The sequence below is a fragment of the Mytilinidion resinicola genome, assembly GCF_010093595.1.
Source record: "Mytilinidion resinicola strain CBS 304.34 unplaced genomic scaffold BDZ99scaffold_1, whole genome shotgun sequence".
NCBI lineage: Eukaryota > Fungi > Ascomycota > Dothideomycetes > Mytilinidiales > Mytilinidiaceae > Mytilinidion > Mytilinidion resinicola.
Genome location: NW_022985437.1, coordinates 715,758 through 731,861, shown reverse-complemented (window position 1 = coordinate 731,861; position 16,104 = coordinate 715,758). Strand labels below are relative to the sequence as shown.

Sequence of the window (16,104 nt, the reverse complement as noted above, 5' to 3'; positions counted from 1 at the left end):
TGGCAGCCTATAGTTGGAGGAAGTTAGCTACATCCAATAGCAATCTCAGTCTCGGATTACGTGTTCTCTCTTTGCATTATAAAGCAGCTTCAGGTTCAAGCAAGAGGAGAAGCTGCTAGGAGCTAGGCCCAAATCGGCGAAGGATTCATGAACCAAGCGCCCTGAACATCATGAAGAAAGATCGGATAAACACAACATGCCGCTCAGTGCATCATAGACAGCAAGATATCCGAAAGTCAACCATAGATGCCGACAGACTCGAGTCGAGAGACGATATTGTTTTGTCAGCACAGAAAAGCTTCATTGCCTCAATGTTGCTTAGCACAGCAGCTTCATGTTTACTCACGAACACATTTCCACCGAAGGACGTAGGCGGGAATAGCTCGGGGTACTCAGTCCTCGGACTCGGCTGCGCGGAAATCTTTCAGGAACAGTTTTGACGTGTGACGTCGTGCCGCGATGCTTTCAACTTTTTTAGTGGCCCGAACCGAAAAGAAAAGTCTGCGATGCACGACACCAGCCACAACGCAGGAGTGGCGAGACCCGTTATTCCAAGGTTTCACGCGCCGCTCCATATGTCACGTGTCTCTGTGTGGTTAGAGGTGATCTGTGGTGTGGTGAGATGAGATGAGATGCGCAGTCCTGTGTCTGAAGTTTTAGGGTATCAGGCTATTCTCCTCTTGCTGTGAAGATCTGGGGTAGCGGGGTTTCTCGCCCTCCTATTGTGTAGCACAGGTCAACTCCGGGGTTGCGAAATCGTCAATATGGTGCAAGATTACCGTGATGGTCTGTGTACGATTGCGACTGCATGTCTCCCAAGACGTCAATATCACGCAAGATCGCATCAAGAGGGAGTTTGAAGTCATAGAAGCTTTATCATTATCGACGACAATAATCGTCGTAGGCTACCTCCCAAAGTATCCTCCGAGTCCAAAGTCTCCAAAACCCGAAAAAAACAAGAATGTTCCAGAGTCTATCTGGAGCCCTCACCGGGGTATGTGGGTATAACTGCCCGCTGGTTGTGGTATAATATGTAAAAATGAACAGCTCGTCGCTGCAGCCCTCGTCACGAAAGGAGCTTCGCCGTCCCGAAACTCCTTCGCCGGTTGTGTTATAGCTGAAATGAAATGGAACCGAGACCGAAACCGAAATCACTTTTTGTTGTTTTACACTGAGTGATGATGACTCCCGAGAAATGCGAAGCTCGGAAGAAAGACAAGATAGCCGCCCAACACCATGCTTGAATGCGAGAATCAGAACCAGCTCGCAATGCATAATAAGAAAGTCCGTAGATGCAGCCCAAAGGAAAACGCGGTCAGGAAAGAGCAATGGTGCTCAAGTCTCAGTTTCGCGAGAAGTTCTTGCTGACGCGGTGCCACGCACCCTCGATGCTGGTGCGGGTTCGGGAAGCATGGCTGTCTGCGCTCAAAGTCGAGCTGGCTGAGTTGGTGCGCGCAGTGCCGTCGTGGACTTCGTTGCCGGCGCCGCCACGGCCGATATGGTATACGGGGGCAGCGTGCTCCATCAGGCGCTGTTGCTGGGCAAGCTCCTCGTCAAAGCTGAAGATGGCGCGTTCCTTCTCGCGGTGCAAGTTGCCAGCACCGCCACGTCCGCTCATGAAGTAGGCGTTTTGTGGTGGAGGAGTGATCTTGACGACGCTGGCCGGGCCGGTGGCATCAGGGCCGGCGGTGACGCTCTTGGGGTTGACGCGAGCGATGTTTCCTGCGCCTCCCCTGCCGGCATGGTAGTAGTTGCTGGCAGGAACAGATGGGTGCGGTTCGGTGATTTGGTAGGATGACATTGTGATGTTTTGAGGGTTGTTGATGTGTGGAGAAGTTGGAATTTTTGGAAGAGTGGCTAGTTTAGATGCTTTGAGAATGTCTGATCGGACTGGGTATGAAGACTAGTGTCTGTATCAGGTGGATGTGAGTCTGAATGTTATGTGCTGCATTAATGGCGGGTCAGTGATGGGTCTTATAGTGGCGGAGGACATCGTGAAATTTTTGCATTGAATAATCATGACACAAAGCGGAGGAGAAATTGCGTGTCACGCAACAGCAGCCGTCGTAAACTGGCTCAGATTCGATGAGGGCTGCTGAAGACGCTTTGCAGTTAACGGATTGACAAGGCGAAGCATGATCATTCAACACAAAGCAGCTCGGCAAGCGGCCGGCCAGCACCTCGCGCCCTGGCCCGCCACGCAAGGGTGGCCATTGAATTAGTCAATGCCGAGCGCCCATTGGCCGCCGCGAGAGTATGCAGCGCCACCTGACCGTCCTCGGTGCCTGGCGGGAGTTTCCTGGGGGTAATAGAATGTCGTCTCGAAATATCCCTCTCTGTGATGGAACCCAGCGCTTGAAAAACGTGCTTCGGGGCGCTCCACACCGCGCGGCGGTACTGTTGTGCAGCCTTAGCCGTGAATCTGCGCAAATCTCTGTTTTTGGGGTGGGCCATGAGCTCTGGCGATGTCTCCTTTGCTTTTGCTGTCCAGTCGATGATCCGACGCAGGAACAGGACTGCTGCGGCAGGCCGCCAGTGGTCTTCCAGGCGCCGCCAGTGCATTCCAGCTGTCGACGACCCAGCTGCCGGTTGCCGACGCGCTGGGCCCGTCAGGCGGTGACCGTTTTGCTGGTCATTCTGAGGCGTGATGGCCGTCACAGGATTTGTTTAGCTCGTCACGACGGCTGTCCAAGGCGGAGGCGGCAGGAGTGCCGTTTGAGAAGCTGACTAGAATCGTCCAAACCGCGTCGCTTATGCAAGCTACGCTCAGCTATTGTTTCCAGCACCGTCACCTGGCCGGGGCACGGAACTTTTAGTCCCAGCTCGAGAAAACTCACGATCCTTGGCACTAGGAGTCTCGACGCCGGCCCTCAGCTAATTTGAACACTCTTGAATCATTACATGCTCCCATAGGGTATCCTTATGCCACGAAAACAGCCAGACTAACGCCATGAATGCACTCCAGCACGCACTCCAGCACGCAATGCCCTGCTCGCATCTCGCTCACCAAATAGCCAGCCTTCCAGCAGTGAAGTTAGTAACAACAATTGAAAGTGCGGTCAACATGCGGGGAAATAAACAACATGTAGCGCACTGCGCCGTTCAGGATTTACGCCCAGATGCTGCCATGACACGTAGATCCGCTGCGGGAAAGCTGCTTCGGTGGCTCTCCGTTACCCGGCTCAGAATGTCCGATTCCATGACTAAAGCCCAACCAACCGTCCTGCAGCTGTCCCGAAAGTGTGTCAAGGTCGCATTTGCGGGGGCGGGAAGGCTACAAGCGGAGAAGAATCTAATGCTTGCGGCGAATTGCGACATTGCGGAGCCAGATGCTGCATCTACGCAAATTTCGTGTGGATGATGTCGGGGTTCTCTTGCCATTCATCCTTTTCAACCCACATCTACGCACGGTTAGCCGCTGCTTCTGGGCCCCTGTCCATGACACAGGGGAACTGACCTTCTTGAAAGTGCTGAGACCAGCGAGAATGCTGCCTCCGGTCCACGTTGTGTATATCCTCTCAGGAGGCGCTAAGATTTTGATCCTCATATCCTTGACCGCGAGCCGTTGCACTTCATTGAGCAGCCTATTTCCAAAGCCCTTAGTGAGTGTGGAGCCTCCAGATAGTACGATGTTTCCGAACAATGCCTTCCGCAGGTCCATGTCCGTCCGATTGATGGCATCGACAACGATTTGGTGAACTCCAGGGTACTCCAAGCCAATGAGCTCGGGATTGAAGAGAATTTCTGGAGCCCGGAATCTCTCTGCGCCAATCTGAATTTCACGGTGTCAGCACCTGCTCGAGCAGGTTACACTGCTTAGACTCTTACCTTTAATTTTTGTCCGTCGGGCAGCGTGTATTCGACGCTCTTCCCGTCCGTCCTTGCCGAGCTGCCCGACCATTCCTTCTCCTCTTTCACGGGGTCCAGCGCAACATAACTGGTCGTCTCCTTGAGGTGTTTGACAGTCTCCTTCTCCGCACTGGTGTGGAAAACTTTGCCACTTTTCCTCAGCAGCTGCTGCATGTGCTCCGTCACGTCCCTGCCTGCCACGTCTATTCTCCTGATGCTGTTTGGAATGGCGAATCCTTGAAACACTGGAACAGCGTGGGACACGCCATCACCAGAATCTAGCACTATTCCTGTTGTCTTGCCAGAAGCGTAGAGGGAGAGCACGGCTTGTACCGAGGTATAGAGGGCGGGCACATTGAAGGTCTCGAAGAGGATTTGGGCAGCCATGTCGCGGTTCTCTCGCGGATTGAGTGGCGGTTCTGTGAGCAGTACGGGATGCTATAACGCAGCGCAGGGCTTTGATTAGCTTCAATGGTCTTTTCTTCAGGCGCAACCAAGATCTAGGTGTTGCTTAGAGACACATACATCTTCGCTCACGGTCTTCAGCTCCTCTGTATAGACATACTGCCATATCCGCTCCATGTCGTCCCAGTCTGTGACTATGCCGTGTTCTAGTGGGTAGTTGATCTTGAATAGCCCCTTATATTGCTGTGCTTGGGGTCCTATGAAGACGTCGCCCTCCAATGCGCCTGCCATTGTCCGCACATGCTTCGGGCGCCCGACGTATGATGGGAAGTAGCATTTCGGTACATCTTGTCCCGCGAACCCAGCTCGAATGGTCCCGCTGCCATTATCCAGAACAATGGGGGCGTTATGCAGTCGGGAGCCCATGGCGAGGGCGTGGCAGTGGAGTTAGGAGATCGAGAAGCTGGAGACGGACTACAGCAGTGCAAATGAGGATAGGGGAGGGCTTGTCGACACAAGAGTGAGGCGGTATGCTGGGAAGATTTTCAAGTCCTGTCGCGCGTCGACTGTGAAGTCAGACGCGAGGGAGAAAATGTGCAGGGATCTGCTAGATTATCCCCAGTCTTGGCACGATTCCATCTCAACCTCATCTTCTGCTGTCTCGTGCGAGAAACAAAGAAAAGGGCAAGCAATTATTTCAACGTCTCAAATATCAACTCGGAAGGGTATGAAGTTTCTATAAGAGTATGCAAAGCAATTGTACCACCAATCCCAGAGGCCCCCACCCTCCGGAAGTATCCCATGCGACCTGTTCCTCCTTTCTACGAAAGAAAGTTCATTGTGATGCTGTCCAACATCTCCAGCGCATTGTCTTGCTTCGTGTGTGTCAAATTTAGTCAGTCTCTAGACCTGCTTTCCCTTTTGTACGGCAGCTTTCCTGCTTTCCTGGCTTCCATGCATTCTGGCCGAAGAGGGAGCGGCAAGCACGTTAGTAATCGCATAGTACTTGGCGAGTGAGAAGCAGGAAGCAGATGCTTGAGAATATCACAGGCTCTTCTGGGTAGGTCTAGTTACTTTTGTGATTCCCATACCTTGTCACAGATTTGTGTGCACTCGTCGACCGACATCTGGAGTGCCTTGATGGGCTTTCATAGATACGAACGACATTGTTCCGAGTAATCAGTAATCTTGCTGAACTACTTAAGATGGTAGCAAAGGCTGAAGGTCGGTTCTCAACTACGAGAGCTATGGTGCTCAAACGGAAGTCTGGTTTGTCGTTCTTCCACGTGACCTCAATTCGTACTTTCAAAACACGTAACTACCCCTTCTTGTTTACACCTCCGCATCTACCTCAACTGCTTTCGCTCCTCTTCAACCCACCCCCAAGGCCTCGACTAGCTTTGGCCGGGGCACCAAACCCGTGTTGCAATGGCGCGCCGCAGAAAGGTGCGTGGCAGGGCAACAGCACAATGCGACGATCAGCAATTGAGGGACACAACGGAGGGGACGTGGAAATTGATCCAGGATTTTGCGACGAGGAACTTGCCTCAAGGCATATATTTGCTTTCGAAGTAGGAATACTTGCGTCCCTCGTACCTACGAATGGCCTTAATCCGCAGAATTACAGGGAGGAAGCCAACTTCAAACGGCTATGCGAGCAGGGTTATCCGTAAGTACTCTATATCTTGCCAGCCCAGTACAGTCTGGACGCGATTTACTTGTTCCTATAGGACACCTCCCGACTGCACATTCCAATCCTATGCATCAAACAAGGAGCTACGAATCCAAGCGTTAATGGAGCGCTTCAACGTCTACAAGGGCCAAGATCCCCAAACAACTCGCATGATCTACTTCGGCGAGCTCAATTACAAACGGTCCTTCCGGACGTTTCATGCCCTATGGTGGGCGATGTTTGCCTTTGCGAAGCAACGTCTCGGGCTCGATGTATCGCCTCTCCTGGAAGCTTTTCGCGACGCGGTGCTCGAGAACATACACAATCCTGGAGTCTTCACTGCGCGAGAGGCCTATTGCGCTATGTGGCCCACTGTGGACGGAGACATCCCTGAAATGAGCAACAAGCAGATGGAAACCGCACGGAACCTCATGACCTACCTTGAAGACTTGGCAAAGTCAGCGGAATCTACAAAGGCAGACGATGATATGGAGATTCTCGCAAGACGCACAGCTGAACTGAGGGTGAGCGGTGGACATGAAGAAGCCGTCAAGCGGATGATGGAACAACGCATCGCCGAGCTGCGAACTGGCAATCCTACTGTGCAAACGAGACCTCCCTAGCTCGATCATCTCCCTGAAGGGATGTCTCGCAAGGACCGAAAGAAGGCTCTGAGGGCTCTGCGAGTAGCTTATACCGAGAAGACCGCGGCGAATGCTGGCGCATCCTTCGAACCAAATGCAGAGGCATCTTATGAGCTGCGCCACTTGAATACCGTTGTAAACAGCCTCTTCCGCCAATCCACGAGAATAATCGCTTTGGAAGACGCCCAATACTTTGGTGGATGGAAGGGCGCTAGTTTCTAGCTAAAATAGTCGTAGGTTCTTGCTGTTGTTAGGACTGGGAATTTTGTCAGTGGGTGTCCTACCTTTGGATGCTCGGCTTTGATGATTAGTTCGGGCTCTCAAGCAGGTTTTAGCAATGACCGTTGAAATTCTAGGCGTATAATCACCGAGCCTCTAGGCGTTAATGTTATGTATGCATATTGGTGCTGTCCTTTGGTTGTCAGAGCAATTCTCCATGTTCCACACTTCTTAGCTGGAGGTTTCTCATGGATGCTAAGAGCTACCTATATCGGCCATCGCCCTTCATTGGTCGTCCGATGAGTCTCACCGAGGTCTCCGATGTCTAAAAGTCTGTCCCTTGTTTTTTCAAACAACAGCACTGCCGCAGCGGAACATTAGCCCAATGACAACCCAGCGAATGCGACGACAATCGAGCACAAACTTTTGGTGACGTTGGAACACGCCGCAGTAGCTTTCAGCCATCATCATCGATCCTCACAGCCCTACGTATTCGGGATACGCGCGGTGTCATGCAACGCATCCAAAGGACTCTACGGACCCTCACTTTCTATAAGCCGACTGACCATCCTCCGCTTCATTAACGCGTCATCAGCTAGCACGACTTGAACCTAGCAAACTCCCTCACAAGTCACAACATTACTTGAAACCCGAATCCATAGCCCATTTATTCCTTCATCCCATCCGTCTCACTCTCCCTCACCAACATGACGAAGCTCAAATTCGCTCTCCTCGGCCTTGGTGCCTACAAACTTGGAAAAGAACTCCTCATCTAAAGATAGCAGTCCACCTCCGCTTCCACCTCCGCGCTACGAGGAACCCGTCCGTCGAACGGGCCGCGAGCAAGACTACACTCCACAACGATACTATCAAGGAATCCCCCCGCAAACCCGATATCCGGAAGATGAGAAGAAATACTACAATGGGCGCTAGGAGCAGAGGGAAGATGACAATTCCAGGGTATAAGGAAGAAGTAAGGATCAAAGGGTCTGCGAATGAGCGTGGGTGTGAACCTCTTTCTTTGGACCAGTGGAAGATGGCTCAGAGAGCAGAATACACCACTTCATAGGGCTCTCATGTGTTGGATGACTACTCAGTTTCTTTGTTCGGTAAAGCCGTTTGTAGGATGTATAGACCTTTGCTAATGAAGACACTCCCAAGGCCTTTCTCCTTTGACTACAATCCTTTTCAAATCCAGACCGTTCAACAAATTCGTATACGCCCAGCGAAGGCTTCCTCTCCTTAGATATGGCATGCGCTCAAACTGCAGTAAACCCTCCATCAACAGGATGTTCAACACCTGTCACGTAACTGGCATCATCGCTAGCCAAGAACACCACAACCTGTAGAAAATGAGAAGAGGAATCTCAAGTTTGTTTCTGGAAGCCTAACCTTGCTCACTTCATCTGGCTCCGCCATCCTTCTCAAGGCCAACCCGCTCGCAACGCCTCCACCATCCTGATCCGTTGCAGCCTCCATCATCGGCGTTTTGATATATCCAGGGTGTATTGAGTTCACCCTGATCTTGTCGGGACCAAACTCCACCGCAATCTGCTTCGTCATACCTCTACTGGCAAACTTGCTCCCAACATAGGCAATACTCGGGGCCCCAACCGAAGCAACTAGTCCCGCAATTGACGAGATATTGATAATACTGCCCCCACCTGCCGCCTTCATCCCAGGAACCACGGCTTTCATGCCATAGAACTGCGAGTGCTGGTTCACTGCCACAACCTTCATGTACTCCTCCACAGACAAATCGATAATGTTCTTGATTGGGCCCAGTATGCCCGCGTTGTTCACGAGTACCGTCACCGGCCCAAACGCCTTTTCAGCCTCGGCCACCACCCGTGTCCAGTCGCTCATGGACGCGACGTCGTGCTGGATGAAAAGTGCGTTCTGCCCGATTTCCTTGGCGATCTGAGAGGCGCCGACGGCGTCGATGTCTGTCAGGATGACTTTTGCGCCTTCAGAGGCCATTCTGCGGGCGTGTGCTGCGCCCATGCCTTGCCCGGCGCCGGTGACAATAGCTACTTTTCCGTCTAGCCTGCCCATGGTCGTTTTGATTGTGGTAGATTGGTTCCGGATCTTCAAATGTGGAGAGTGTTGTAGTTGGAAGACGAGAATGTCGATTCAGTTGCTGTGGGTAGAATAGAACTCTTGCTTTTCCCTACCAACTAGGGGTCCAGATACTAGCACTTATCTACTTTCCCGGATCTGTTTTGCCGCACCTGCCTACGTTATTAAAGTGCAACGGCGGTTTTAACGCGTTTCAGGCTGGGCCAGATATCCCAGAGTTAGTGAGTTTGACCCATGAGTCGCTTTGAGGGACCGGGCACATGCATACGAAAGGCTATTTTCGGGAGGGGCCGAATGAGCGACGGCAGGGCTGCTAATGATGTGGGATGGGATGCACCATCGGGAGTCGGGCTTGAGTCGCACCGCGACAGCCAAGAAGCGATGTCGGACTGTGACAGCTGGGCGGGAGCATGCTGCCTTTGCCTCTTTCGGGAGGGGAGTTGATGTTTTCTGGCGGAATCCATCAAATTGTATAAATCATGTTAGTTGATACTCTCGCGCAGTTCCAGCACAGAATAGAGAAGATTCAATTAATATTTGTGCCAATAGTGACCCTTACGAGCCTGGCACCTTTGGATGTTTTCTAACCCGATCTCCGTACACTGTCCAAGAGCTCCCCAACTCCCGCGAACCCACGAGTTGTCGTCTCTAGCCACTCCGCCTCGCAAATATCGTCCGTCCATTTTGGCTAGCAGCGAATTCAATGTAGAAGCCATGCATAAACTAGCATCAAATTCGTACTCGGGAGTCGAGGATCGACTTTTCAGATTCTTCATGTCTCGGCCATTGACATTCGGGCGTATCTAGCGCAGCCACTTGTTCTAACCAGAGAGTGCTGTGGAGCTTTAGAGCGCAGCCGACTTGTTCATATACTGTACGCCAGGTTCTACACTCTCTAGCATCGACTTATTCACGTCGCAAATTACAATATCGTCGACATCCCCATGGACATAGTTGCCGACCCCGCCGACCCCGGACTAGCTGAATTCCCTGAGGAACCAGACACCAACGTTAATGACGGGTACCAGACAGACGGAGATGATACCATGTGCCCACTCACTTCCAGCGCTACACGTTGCGTGGATGAAAATGGACGTACTTATCCTTCCCATGGCCGCCACGAGTATCCTGTTCCAAATGACCAATCGGAGCAAGAGAGCCAGCGCATTCTGCATCGGATATTCTTCCTTGTATGCAAACAAAGATTACACCTTGCGCTAATATCCCCGGGCCATAAAACCCTGGACGTGGGTACAGGTACCGGAGAGTGGGCAATTGACTGTAGGTGTATTGTCCCATTGCTGATAAAGAAGACGCTGCTAAGATTCTTTTAGTTGGAGAACAATATCCTGCTGAGTCTATTAAGGGTACAGACCTCAGCCCGATCCAGCCGGAGTGGGTGCCGCCAAATGTCATCTTTTTGGTCGATGACGCAGAAGCCAAGTGGACACCAGATTTGTATACCTTTATACATACACGCTCTCTTATTAGAGGGATCCGTGACTGGCCTTCTATAATCCGCCAGGCGTTTTAGTAAGTTTAAAATCCAATTATAATCTAGCTTTATAGGCTAATCTACTATTTCTCACCGGAAGGCACTTAAAACCCGGCGGCTGGATAGAATGTCAAGAACCAGACTACTTCCCACGTACGGACGACGGCAAACTCAGCTCCGACAACTCCTTGGGCAAATTCTGGCAAGAAGTAAGTAAAGGATTTGCGGAGATGGGCGTTAATCTAAATAGTCCAGCACAGCTCGAAAGTCTGATGCGGGAAGCGGGGGTTGTGAACGTGAAAGAAGAGGTATTCGATATCCCTGTCGGACCATGGCACAGTGGCCTCAGACAAAAGGAGATTGGACATTTGTGGGAGGATGTACTGCTTCAAGGCTTAGAAGGGATAGCACTGAGGCCGCTATGTCGTCTAGGCTGGAGAGCGGAAGACGTATATATTTTTTTGGCCCAGATTCGGAAGGAATATTCTGTGAACAAGACGCACACGCGGTTCTATGTAGTGTATGGACAGAAGCCGTAATATTCTCCTAAAGGCTGCTATAGTATATGAAGTACGAAGCCTCTTCAATGTCGAACACCCTCTTCCTCTCCCCATAATAATATCGGGCGACTTGCAGTGACTAATCCGCCTTGCATGATGGATGGCGTCTCACACCCGGGCGACACCTCATACGGATGAAATAGCAACAGAGGTGAAATAGCACGTCTGAACGCATATTAAAATGGCATAGCTTATGCACCTTCCCTCATCATCGCATTGTACCGCATCACAAGAGGCCAACACCTGCAGGGTGGGGAAGTTGGGTTTTTCATAAGCAGCTACATAGCGCTGACTGGTACCCGCGATCTGTGAAGCTGGCGGGCTTACTGTGCGGGAGCGAAATCGTTCGCCATGTTGTGCGCACCGGAAGTGGTTTGTAGAGTCCGGTGGTATAGTGATCGGAGCATATCGCCCATCTGCAGGGTGTGCGTTGACGTCGGCCAGTCAGACGGGTGGTCTATCAAGGCTTGCATCAAAAGGCTTTCAGAAAAGTGGGATTGCAACAATCAGAGTCCTTCGAGGCCGAGTCTAGTTAATCGGTCTGCAAGTTCCTCACATTGGACAATGCCGCGGAATGCAACGCTCATGTTAACCTACGCAGGCTCATTGAGCGGGGGATGATATGCAATGGAGATGTGCTATAGCTATAAAGTTCCCACAATTATCAAGAGCGTTCGTTAGCAATCATTTTTCAACTAACAAGTAAGTCTAATGCTTAGCACTATCATCCTATCCATACTAATCATTAGGAATGGGGATGTGGACATCTTCTGAGGGTAATAGTAAGCCTTGGACTAGACCGGAATTATTGTGTTTCCCCAGTGATCTTCACATTTGGCACAAACGGCCTCAAATACCGGGTCGAAGTGACGATGATTGCAAGAGACATTGGATAAACATATTTCTCTATGCTTTCGATAAGGAGACATGCATCCCTGACGCCATTGAGATGTTTTTCAAGGAAGATTTCGCAGAGTCTTGGAATAAAGAGAAAGAATGTTCTTGGACCCCAAGTTGTGGCATACCATTTTTTTCTACTGGATATTGGGCATGAACTTTATGAGATGGGAGAAAACGTCCATTAAAGAGGGAATTTCGGCAGTAGTTGAAGCGTATCATGGCAGACAGGCCAGCAAGCTAGGGTCAAACCGCGAGTTAAAAGACTTGAAACAAGATTGAAATCGACTAGCTTCCCTGGATTTGACTTAATGCGTATTCAGCCATTTACCCTGAGTCTGGTCTTATCTCCCTTTTTTTTTCCAAAACAATACTTCGAAGTTCAAAACGATTCGGGTCACCATCCATACCACCGGGGGCATGGCCAAACTCTCTCCACAGCGACAATCATGTTACCATATTTCTACTCTAAGAGGGTGGCACAGTACAAGTCGATATGAGAACCGATGCGAACGACAGCAGTCATCATCGGAGATTAAGCATATTGATTACCAGCTCGCTACTCCTGTGGAGGTCAGGACTCTACCCTAATCACTCTTACTAACTTTCTCATAAACGACTGGGAGCTGGAATGTGTTATGATAGGAACAACTCCTGAGGCGAGATCTGAACCGGTCGGATGAGATGATGAACAGGTCCAAATAGCAAAACCGAGGGCAAGGGTGAATTCTCTAAGCACATCACGAGGCTGTTCACCAGGATGGTCGAGTGGACGACCATTGACCTCATCGGCAAGAACTTCAAGTCCTTCCCTAAGGACAGGATCGACAACTGGGTTAGGATGCAGTTTATGGGAGCCGCTCTGGGGTACACGAGCGAGTTCCAGTACCCACCGGCGTCCCTGGAGATGGCCCTAGAGACGGTGGTCAAGAAGAGCGTGATCTACATCACCGCCGGGCTCAGGATCGATTTCCTGCCAGAGCACTGTGTCGCAGCTACGGCCGTAATGGCGATCAGGTCGGGGGTTAGCATTGAGAGGTTGATTACGACCTTCGCCGCAATGTCGAAGATCAACGGAGAAACGCCATGTTTCTCAATAGATAGTACGTGGTGCTGCTTGGTTGTCGAAGACAAAACAAGCTGAAGGAGAGGCGGATCTTATCTTATCGTCTCGTGCTTAGATCCGCACGGTTCATCGCGTATAATCCCGACTAACTTATCTCCTCCAATTCCCCCGTTGAGTTAGCGCCGTATCCCCCGTTTATAAGCAACATTCCCCCCGGCTTAACTTTAGCTCGCTCTCTATTCAGGTTGCACCGCTATAACTTAGGATGCTTATCTTCATTTCACCTTTCTGTCCAAACTCCGTTAAATAGTCTAATTATAGTGCATGCGGAACTATTCGCATCAGAGTTTTCAGTCAACTCTACGCGAAAGACAGCTAGGGGTGAGCTGGCAATGAGGCCTAGAAGTGGGCCACCTTGTGAAAGTGACAGCGGTGGCCCAGAGATGGGCCATCTCATGGGATGACCCAGAACTGGGCCATTCATGCAATGATGTTGACTGAATGTCAAACGCCGTAGGGTATCATCGCTCCTCGTCTCCTCTCGTTCATCTCCCATCTCCCCATCTAGTTTCCACGCCTAGTTGTGGGTTAAAGAACGGGTCGTCCGGAAAGTGTCCGCTATTCAATCCTAGCGCGTCGCACGTCGATCCACTAAAGTCGCAGAGCCAGATACCTAGCGTGGCATTCACCAGGACGTTATCGAGTCTCGTGTCCGAATGTATCACGCCCTTCGAGTGTATACATGCAAAGCCTTCGGCCAGCTCTATGCACCATTTGTAGCGAAGAGGCTCCCCGATTATTGAATTATGCTCCTCCGAATACGCCTGCAGAGTCCCATTGCTGGCTTCGCTAAGCTTGATGGAGGAGCTGTCATACGCTCCCAGGTATCTGTCAATGCGATTAGCCCCTTTATATAAGGCTAGATTGTAGCTCGGCGGAAGGCGTGACTTGTATTGCAAAATCTTAGGTACCACATATGGTCCCAGGGCATCTTGAGCCTCCTGTGTCGTGCTTTGATTAGTGTCTGCGCAAGCTCGTCTCCAGATCACGTTCCAGGCGAACGTCAACTGGTTAGTTTAGGAAGATGGGAACAAGCGGCTCAGGGCAAGAGACGTAGTTAGACAGGGACAGTACAGGAGCTAGAAACGGGTAGAGAGAAGACAGAGTAAGAACAAGATACAATATGCCCACCAGGGGCCATACGCGAGTCCCACTTCATCAGCTGCTCCCCTTCCCGTGTCTACAACAAATTGCTTCCATCTGGTTCCGCATTAACCTTTATATCCATCTAGTTATCGGTAAAAGGCACCGTTGCATCCCATGATGCGGCTTTGGAAGGCGACGCGGCTTTGGAAGACGACGCGGCTTTGGAAGGCGATGCGGCTTTGGAAGGCGATGCGGCTTTGGAAGGCGACGCGGCTTTGAAACGCCCGGTGTCGCGGACCCGCTTTTGAGACCCTTCGCTGGACTCGACTTTCCATCCGATTTTAGTGCCGGATTCAGGACTTGACTTGGGTCCAATAGACTCGTGGCCGCCGACTAGGTCCTTAAGTGGGAGTCGAGTTGACAGCCCTTCAGGGCTGGCCGTTTTAGCATCTGTTTTGCGATGCTTGTTTGGTGCTGTGTCAGCCGTATTGCGCCCAATACCTTCACTGATAATACGCTTGCGCTTTTCAATCCTTCTCTCTTCCCTCATGCGCGCTTGATTCTCTTCCCATTTTAATATTCTTTTTGATATGCGGTCATAGTTCATCCCGAGTGCTTCTGTGAGTGCTCGCAGTGCTATTTCGGGATGCGCTTTTACCGCAGCTTCCAAAGACGTATAGCTTTGCGCAATATCGTCTGAATCTGAGTCACTGCCCGGATGTTCCAGATCCCCGTGTTCCCAGGTATCCAAGTCATCAGTGTGATCCTCTAGCCAGGTCTTCTCAATGTGATAGAATTTGAGTAAGCGGATTAATTCATGTTCTGCAAAGAACTAAGTGTTAGCCTCTATAGAAACGCGGACCGATATAGGTGGCTTACGTTTTTCCGGGCGTTGAAGTCTCCACAGCATAATAACCTTGTGCGGAAATCTAGGTGGTACTTCGCCGTTGTGTTCAACCGTCATAATGTTATCCCATGCGTTCTCCGCGTGCCTGTTTAGTGATATCTGCTTGAAATCTGCCACATCGTCCTGGATCTTCTTGATCTCCTTCTTGACCTCGTCCACATCCTGCCTGACCTCTAACATCTCCGTATCCAACCTCGTGAATCGTTTGTCCACATCCTGCCTGACCTTGTCCACATCCTGCCTGACCTTGTCCACATCCTGCCTGACCTTGTTCACCTCCTGCTTGAGCCCTCCTACCTCCTTTTCAAGCCCTATTACCCCCTTCTTAAGCCATGCCACCTCCGTATCCAACCTCGTGAATCTTTTGTCCACATCCTGCCTGACCTTGTCCACATCCTGCCTGACCATGTCCACATCTTGCCTGACCTCTGTCACGCCATCCTTAATCCCAGAAAGCTCGTTAGCCCAAATAGCGTGGTTGTGGTAAAGGTGGCCGGTTGAGGTGCTTAACGTGGTGATCGCGCCGTCTAGGTACGTTCGTTCCGCTGTGATGTCTTGAGGTCGTTCGGGTAGTGTGATATCGGCCAGATCGCTACTGCGCTTGAGAGCTTCTAGCGCGGCGAAAGAACGTTGGTACAGGGCCGACGGTGCCATAGTGCTTTCAACGAGTTCCGACAACTAAGATTGACGTTGATAGTAGTTTCGTCGATGAAAGCGATAAGAACGATAAGGGTGATGATGATAATGATGGTGGTGGTAGTTGAGTTAACGTTAGTTAGACGCTTGAGAATTCATTACATAATCCCGAGACAGGTCGCCAAGCACAGCGACCCGGTCGATATCACTACCCCAAGTCAACATAGAAACTTGTTTGCATGCAGGAGATAAATCCTAGCGAATTGTTATGATCCAATGCCTCATATGTCGACAAAGCTGCATTGAACTTCTGCGCCTGAATCTAGGACATGTGTTGGCCCGAATCAGGACCAGTCTTGGCTTGCTCAGGCTTGCTCAGAGCCGCTAACGCATGCTCAGGATTGCACAGCCATAAACTCAGGTTCGCTTAGTCATAGCTCAGTTTGAAACCTTGTGTGCTCAGGTTCAAAAGCGGAAATGGACTTTGGTGGGGTCATTCCTAGTGATAGTGTAAAAGGCTTAAAATGAC

At 50.9% G+C, this 16,104-nt stretch overlaps 6 protein-coding genes across 6 annotated transcripts; 2 read left to right on the top strand and 4 right to left on the bottom strand.

The window, feature by feature from the left end:
• Window positions 1–903: 903 nt before the first annotated feature.
• On the bottom strand, window positions 904–2,092 carry BDZ99DRAFT_456799 (uncharacterized protein). The gene has a single exon (XM_033718535.1). The coding sequence runs from the start codon at window positions 1,799–1,801 to the stop codon at window positions 1,343–1,345; it is 459 nt and encodes a 152-aa protein (XP_033583959.1). The 5' UTR covers window positions 1,802–2,092; the 3' UTR covers window positions 904–1,342.
• Window positions 2,093–3,338: 1,246 nt separating this feature from the next.
• Window positions 3,339–4,680, bottom strand: BDZ99DRAFT_513258 (Actin/actin-like protein; the record flags this gene model as incomplete). Its single annotated transcript, XM_033724700.1, has 4 exons — window positions 3,339–3,401; window positions 3,458–3,772; window positions 3,829–4,287; window positions 4,375–4,680. 4 exons carry the CDS (start codon window positions 4,678–4,680, stop codon window positions 3,339–3,341), a joined length of 1,143 nt encoding a protein of 380 aa, XP_033583958.1.
• A 1,368-nt stretch (window positions 4,681–6,048) lies between these two features.
• BDZ99DRAFT_456795 (uncharacterized protein) lies at window positions 6,049–6,969 on the top strand (the record flags this gene model as incomplete). Its single annotated transcript, XM_033718534.1, has 1 exon — window positions 6,049–6,969. The coding sequence occupies one exon, from the start codon at window positions 6,049–6,051 to the stop codon at window positions 6,547–6,549; it is 501 nt and encodes a 166-aa protein (XP_033583957.1). The 3' UTR covers window positions 6,550–6,969.
• A 973-nt stretch (window positions 6,970–7,942) lies between these two features.
• BDZ99DRAFT_456793 (3-alpha--hydroxysteroid dehydrogenase) lies at window positions 7,943–9,165 on the bottom strand. The gene is made up of 2 exons (XM_033718533.1): window positions 8,182–9,165; window positions 7,943–8,132 (listed from the first exon to the last, which is right to left on the bottom strand). Exons 1-2 carry the CDS (start codon window positions 8,842–8,844, stop codon window positions 8,049–8,051), a joined length of 747 nt encoding a protein of 248 aa, XP_033583956.1. The 5' UTR covers window positions 8,845–9,165; the 3' UTR covers window positions 7,943–8,048.
• A 647-nt stretch (window positions 9,166–9,812) lies between these two features.
• On the top strand, window positions 9,813–10,902 carry BDZ99DRAFT_484046 (S-adenosyl-L-methionine-dependent methyltransferase; the record flags this gene model as incomplete). The annotated part of the gene is made up of 3 exons (XM_033722621.1): window positions 9,813–10,149; window positions 10,203–10,395; window positions 10,464–10,902. The coding sequence occupies 3 exons, from the start codon at window positions 9,813–9,815 to the stop codon at window positions 10,900–10,902; spliced, it is 969 nt and encodes a 322-aa protein (XP_033583955.1).
• Window positions 10,903–14,174: 3,272 nt separating this feature from the next.
• Window positions 14,175–15,593, bottom strand: BDZ99DRAFT_470057 (uncharacterized protein; the record flags this gene model as incomplete). Its single annotated transcript, XM_033721606.1, has 2 exons — window positions 14,175–14,854; window positions 14,912–15,593. The coding sequence occupies 2 exons, from the start codon at window positions 15,591–15,593 to the stop codon at window positions 14,175–14,177; spliced, it is 1,362 nt and encodes a 453-aa protein (XP_033583954.1).
• Window positions 15,594–16,104: the final 511 nt, after the last annotated feature.

What these genes read in the sequence shown, in the direction of transcription:
- BDZ99DRAFT_456799 (XM_033718535.1), bottom strand. Translation starts at nt 1,801, where the DNA reads ATGTCATCCTACCAAATCACCGAACCGCACCCATCTGTTCCTGCCAGC.
- BDZ99DRAFT_456793 (XM_033718533.1), bottom strand. Translation starts at nt 8,844, where the DNA reads ATGGGCAGGCTAGACGGAAAAGTAGCTATTGTCACCGGCGCCGGGCAA. An exon ending in AGCCAGATGAAGTGAGCAAG is followed by an intron (nt 8,133 to 8,181) that starts GTTAGGCTTCCA and finishes CATTTTCTACAG; the next exon opens with GTTGTGGTGTTCTTGGCTAG.